The sequence below is a fragment of the Melanerpes formicivorus genome, unplaced genomic scaffold (genome assembly GCF_026170545.1).
Source record: "Melanerpes formicivorus ecotype bairdi unplaced genomic scaffold, bMelFor1.0.p_v2 SCAF_67, whole genome shotgun sequence".
In the NCBI taxonomy this organism is placed as follows: domain Eukaryota; kingdom Metazoa; phylum Chordata; class Aves; order Piciformes; family Picidae; genus Melanerpes; species Melanerpes formicivorus.
In genome coordinates, this window is record NW_027142419.1 from 514,406 (window position 1) to 520,405 (window position 6,000).

Sequence of the window (6,000 nt, forward strand, 5' to 3'; positions counted from 1 at the left end):
GGACACCCCACACTACATCAGCCTGGCCAGAGCCTCAGCCAGCCTGGCCTTAAACACCTCCAGGGCTGGGGCCTCAACCACCTCCCTGCACAACCCATTCCAGGGCTTCACCACTCTCATGGGAAAGAGCTTCCTCCTCCCCTCCAGCCTCAATCTCCCCACCTCCAGCTTCATTCCCTTCCCCCTAGTCCTATCACTCCCTGAGATCCTGAGCAGTCCCTCCCCATCCTTCCTGTAGCCCCCTTCAGATCCTGGAAGGCCACAATGAGGTCACCTGGGAGCCTTCTCTTCTCCAGACTGAACAGCCTGTCCCCATAGGGGAGGTTCTGCAAGCCTCTGATCATCTTTGTGGCCCCCTCTGGCCCTTCTCCATGTCTCTCCTGTGTTGGGAATACTCTTTACAGAATCTGTGCTGAGAAACAGAAGCATGGAGGGCCAGCACTCTCTTGCTGCAACCACAGACTGTTAGGGGGTGGAAAAAACCTCCAACTTCCCTGCCAGAGCAGGATCTCCCAGAGCAAGTCACACAGGGACACAGCCAGGTGGATTTTGACTGTGTCCAGAGGAGACCTCACAACCTCTCTGGGCAGCCTGCTGCAGGGCTCTGGCACCTTCACAGGGAAAGAGTTTCTCCTCATGTTCCTGTGGAACCTCCTGTGCTCCAGCTTGCACCCACTGCCCCCCTGTCCTGTAGAAAGCAATTCTCCAGCAGCAGAAAGCAGTTCTTCACCATCCTTGGCTTCATGAGAACCTGGTGGGTTTGCCTCAGGACATGAAGCATTGCCTAGCTCTCAACACCTCCAACGTGCTGTGTGGAGCTGTGGAGGTGTCCTGCCTGCTGATCTTAGAATCAGAGAAGCAACCAGGTTGGAGAAGACCTCAGAGCTCAGCAAGTCCAACCTATCACCCCAACACCTCCTGACAACTAAACCATGGCTCCAAGGGCCCACATCCAGTCCCTTTTTGAGCACCTCCAGGGATGGGGACTCCACCACCTCCCTGGGCAGCACATTCCCCCTGGCCAATTACTCTCGCTGGGAAGAACTTTCTCCTCACCTCCAACCTGAACCTCCCCTGGGGGCACAGCTTGAGACTGTGTCCTCTTGTTCTGTCCTCATGCCATCTTCCAGTGGCATGAAGCTTTCTGTCTGCTCTCTTCCAGCCCTCAGCCTCTTCCTGATGGCAGTGAACATTAAGACTCCAGTGGTAGTTGAAAACATCACCCTCATGTGCCTGCGCATTCTTCAGAAGCTGATCAAGCCACCTGCTCCAACCAGCAAGAAGAACAAGGTAGGGCCTTAGCTGCTCAGCAAAGCAGCTGAAAAGCTGCTGCTGCTGCTGCCTCAAGCCTGCCACACTGATCTCAGACATCAATAACTCCGTGAGGAAGCCAGGGCTTGCTTTTCCTGGTCACAGCACCTGGGGAAGTGCAAGTCCTGTCTACTCTTCTCTCTGCAGACTGCAGGTCATAGAATCAATACGGCTGGAAAAGACCTCAGAGGCTCATCAAGTCCAACCTGGCACCCAGCACCTCCTGACAGCTAAACCATGGCTCCAAGGGCCAGATCCAATCCCCTTTTGAACACCTCCAGGGATGGGGGTTCCAGCACCTCCCTGGGCAGCACAATCCAATAGCAAATTACTCTTTCCATGAAGAACTTTCTCCTCACCTCCAGCCTAAACCTCCCCTGGCACAGCTTGAGACTGTGTCCTCTTGTTCTAGTGCTGGGGTGCCTGCCTGGGAGAAGAGACCAACCCCCACCTGGCTGCAACCTCCCTTCAGGGAGTTGGAGAGAGCAAGAAGGTCTCCCCTGAGCCTCCTCTTCTCCAGGCTAAGCAACCCCAGCTCCCTCAGCCTCTCCTCACAGGGCTGTGCTCCAGACCCCTCCCCAGCTTTCTTGCCCTTCTCTGGACACCTTCCAGCAGCTCAACCTCTTTCCTAACCTGAGGAGCCCAGAACTGGACACAGGACTCCAGGTGTGGCCTAAGCAGTGCTGAGCACAGGGCACAAGGACTTCCCTGCTCCTGCTGGCCACACTCTTCCTGCTGCAGGCCAGGATGCCCTTGGCCTTCTTGGCCCCCTGGGCACACTGCTGGCTCCTGTTCAGCTGCTGTCAACCACTCCCCCCAGGTCCCTCTCTGCCTGGCTGCTCTCAGCCACTCTGTCCCCAGCCTGTAGCACTGCCTGGGGTTGTTGTGGCCAAAGTGCAGCACCTGGCACTTGTTGGACTTGTTGAATGCCATCCTGTTGGACTCTGTCCATCTGTCCAGCCTGGCAAGGGGAAGAGGTACTGAGAGCCATAGCTTGGTTATTTTGCTGCTCTCATCAGCTTTGGACAGAATCAAGTCCCATTTTTGAATGCAGAGCTCCAGTTGTGGTAAAACTGGCCTTCATTGGCTGCTCCTTTGGGGTGGTTTAGGATGACATTTGCAAGGGGGGGGGGAAGGGAGTTTCTGCTTTGATCTAATCACAGAGATGGCTTTACTGATATTTCAGTAGTTCAGCTCCCTCCTGAGCAGAAACTGTTTGACCTGCTCTGGTAGAGCTTCCTTTATCAGCTGGTGGAGCAGTGATTCACCATCAGGAGTTGCTCCAAGGGACCTGGCTGCTGCTTTCTGAAGAGTCACAGAGCTTGTTTGTTTGTTTCTTTCTTTCTTAGGATGTGCCTCTGGATGCTCTCACCACTGTGAAGCCTTACAGCAATGAAATCCATGCACAGGCTCAGCTGTGGCTCAAGAGGGACCCCCAAAGCATCCTATGAAGCCTGGAAGAAGTGCCTCCCTGCCAGAGGTAGTCCTGTGCTTGGGTCCCTCCCAGCTTGAACAGAGGATGGACTCTGTGGAGCTATGCTGGCTTCTGGCCTGTGACATCTTCACAGCCAGCTGAAGATGCCTTAGAGAAAAGTTACTCTTTCCTCTCTCTCTCTTCTTTCCTTTCCTCTCTCTCTCTTCTTTCCTTTCCTCTCTCTCTCTTCTTTCCTTTCCTCTCTCTCTCTTCTTTCCTTTCCTCTCTCTCTCTTCTTTCCTTTCCTCTCTCTCTCTTCTTTCCTTCCTCTCTCTCTCTCTTCTTTCCTTTCCTCTCTCTTTCTCTCCTTTCCTTTCCTCTCTCTCTCTCTTCTTTCCTTTCCTCTCTCTCTCTTCTTTCCTTTCCTCTCTCTCTCTTCTTTCCTTTCCCCTCTCTCTCTTCTTTCCTTTCCTCTCTCTCTTCTTTCCTTTCCCTCTCTCTCTTCTTTCCTTTCCCCCTCTCTCTCTTCTTTCCTTTCCCCCTCTCACTTCTTCCTTTCCCCTCTCTACTCTTCTTTCCCTCTCTCTTCCTTCCTTTCCCCTCTCTCTTCTCCTTTCCCTCTCTCTCTCTTCATCTTCCTTTCACTCTCTCTCTCTTCTTTCCTTTCCCCTCTCTCATCTTCTTCCCTTCCTCTCCCTCTTCTTTCCTTTCCCCTCTCTCTCTCTCTTTCCCCTCTCTCTCTTCTTTCCCTTTCCCCTCTCTCTCTTCTTCCTTTCCCCTCTCTCATCTCTTCCTTTCCTCTCTCTCTCTTCTTTCCTTTCCCCTCTCTCTCTCTTCCTTTCCCTCTCTCTCTCTTCCTTCCCTCTCCCTCCCCCTCTTCTTTCTCCCTCTCTCTCTTCTTCCCTTCCTCCCCCCCCTCTCTCTCTCTTTCCTTTCCCTCTCTCTCTTCTTTCCTTTCCCTCTCTCTTCTTTCCTTTCCCCTCTCTCTCTTCTTTCCTTTCCCCTCTCTCTCTTCTTCCTTTCCCCTCTCTCTCTTCTTTCCTTTCCCCTCTCTCTCTCTTTCCTTTCCCCTCTCTCTCTCTTTCCTTTCCCCCTCTCTCTCTTCTTTCCTTTCCCCTCTCTCTCTTCTTTCCTTTCCCCTCTCTCTCTTCTTCCTTTCCCCTCTCTCTCTTCTTTCCTTTCCCCTCTCTCTCTTCTTTCCTTTCCCCTCTCTCTCTCTTTCCTTTCTCCCCTCTCTCTCTTCTTTCCTTTCCCCTCTTCTCTCTTCTTTCCTTTCCCTCTCTCTCTTCTTTCCTTCCTCTCTCTCTCTCTCTTCTTTCCTTCCTCTCTCTCTCTCTCTTTCTTTCCTTCTCTCTCTCTCTCTTCTTTCCTTTCCTCTCTCTCTCTCTTCTTTCCTTTCCTCTCTCTCTCTCTTTTCCTTTCCTCTCTCTCTCTCTTCTTTCCTTTCCTCTCTCTCTCTCTTCTTTCCTTTCCTCTCTCTCTCTCTTCTTTCCTTTCCTCTCTCTCTCTCTTCTTTCCTTTCCTCTCTCTCTCTCTTCTTTCCTTTCCCCTCTCTCTCTTCTTTCCTTTCCCCTCTCTCTCTTCTTTCCTTTCCTCTCTCTCTCTCTTCTTTCCTTTCCTCTCTCTCTCTCTTCTTTCCTTTCCTCTCTCTCTCTCTTCTTTCCTTTCCTCTCTCTCTCTCTTCTTTCCTTTCCTCTCTCTCTCTCTTCTTTCCTTTCCTCTCTCTCTCTCTTCTTTCCTTTCCTCTCTCTCTCTCTTCTTTCCTTTCCTCTCTCTCTCTCTTCTTTCCTTTCCTCTCTCTCTCTCTTCTTTCCTTTCCTCTCTCTCTCTTCTTTCTCTTTCCCCTCTCTCTCTTCTTCCCTTTCCTCTCTCTTCTTTCCTTTCCCCTCTCTCTCTTCTTTCCTTTCCCCTCTCTCTTCTTCTTTCCTTTCCCCTCTCTCTCTTCTTTCCTTTCCCCTCTCTCTCTTCTTTCCTTCCCTCTCTCTCTCTCTTTCTTTCCTTTCCTCTCTCTCTCTCTTCTTTCCTTTCCTCTCTCTCTCTCTCTCTTCTTTCCTTTCCTCTCTCTCTCTCTTCTTTCCTTTCCCTCTCTCTCTCTCTTCTTTCCTTTCCTCTCTCTCTCTCTTCTTTCCTTTCCTCTCTCTCTCTTCTTCTTTCCTTTCCTCCTCTCTCTCTCTTCTTTCCTTTCCTCTCTCTCTCTCTTCTTTCCTTTCCTCTCTCTCTCTCTCTCTCTTCTTTCCTTTCCTCTCTCTCTCTCTCTCTCTCTTCTTTCCTTTCCTCTCTCTCTCTCTTCTTTCCTTTCCTCTCTCTCTCTCTCTTCTTTCCTTTCCTCTCTCTCTCTCTCTTCTTTCCTTTCCTCTCTCTCTCTCTCTTCTTTCCTTTCCTCTCTCTCTCTCTCTTCTTTCCTTTCCTCTCTCTCTCTCTCTCTTCTTTCCTTTCCTCTCTCGTCTCTCTCTCTTCTTTCCTTTCCTCTCTCTCTCTCTCTCTTCTTTCCTTTCCTCTCTCTCTCTCTTCTTTCCTTTCCTCTCTCTCTCTCTTCTTTCCTTTCCTCTCTCTCTCTCTTCTTTCCTTTCCTCTCTCTCTCTCTTCTTGCCTCCCCTTCCCCTCCTTGGCCTCCCCTTCCCCTCCTTGGCCTCCCCTTCCCCTCCTTGGCCTCCCCTTCCCCTCCTTAGCCTCCCCTTCCCCTCCTTGGCCTCCCCTTCTCTTTCCATGATGTCCTTAAGCTCTGAATGCCTTTTGTCACTGTGAAGTGGCTGTCTCTCTCTTCACCAGCTGCACAGTCCCTTGTAGCTCTGCCTTTTTTAGGCTGTGTTGCTCAGCTGCTGAGCAGAGACTACCCTGTGCCTGAAGGGGTCCAGGGGGGACGTATCAAAGGAAACTTGTGGCTTGTTGAAAGTGACACCAGGCAACTGAAAAGCTGCTTGGAGGGGATTTGCCTCTGACTTGGTAGGGAACATTGCCCCAGAGAGTGAAAATGGCAGCAGAGAGAAAAGGGAAGCTGCTCAGCTTCTCAGCTGGAGTTTGGAGAGCTCCAGCAGGGAGACAGAACCACCGTGGCAGCTGGCAGGTGATAGCTGCTGAGAGCTGTCTCTGGTCAATTCCTGCAGGTATAGATGCCAGTGGGAAATCTCTCAGCAAAGCTGAGATCCACCAGCTCTACTTGTCAGAGAAAGTATGTGTGGAAGTGGAAGCAGTTCCTGAGTCGCCGTGGGAAGAGGACTTGCCCCCTGGACCTCAAGCTGGGGCACAACAATTGGCTGCGCCAGGTAAGGGCTGGG

General features: G+C 51.5%; 1 protein-coding gene across 1 annotated transcript in view; it reads left to right on the forward strand.

The window, feature by feature from the left end:
* The window catches only part of UBR4 (ubiquitin protein ligase E3 component n-recognin 4), a 179,782-nt gene that overhangs the window by 121,003 nt on the left and 52,779 nt on the right, over window positions 1–6,000 (forward strand). Inside the window, 3 exon segments of the mRNA XM_068162717.1 lie at window positions 1,163–1,290; window positions 2,661–2,744; window positions 2,746–2,791. Of these exon segments, the coding sequence (XP_068018818.1) occupies window positions 1,163–1,290; window positions 2,661–2,744; window positions 2,746–2,791 (258 nt within the window).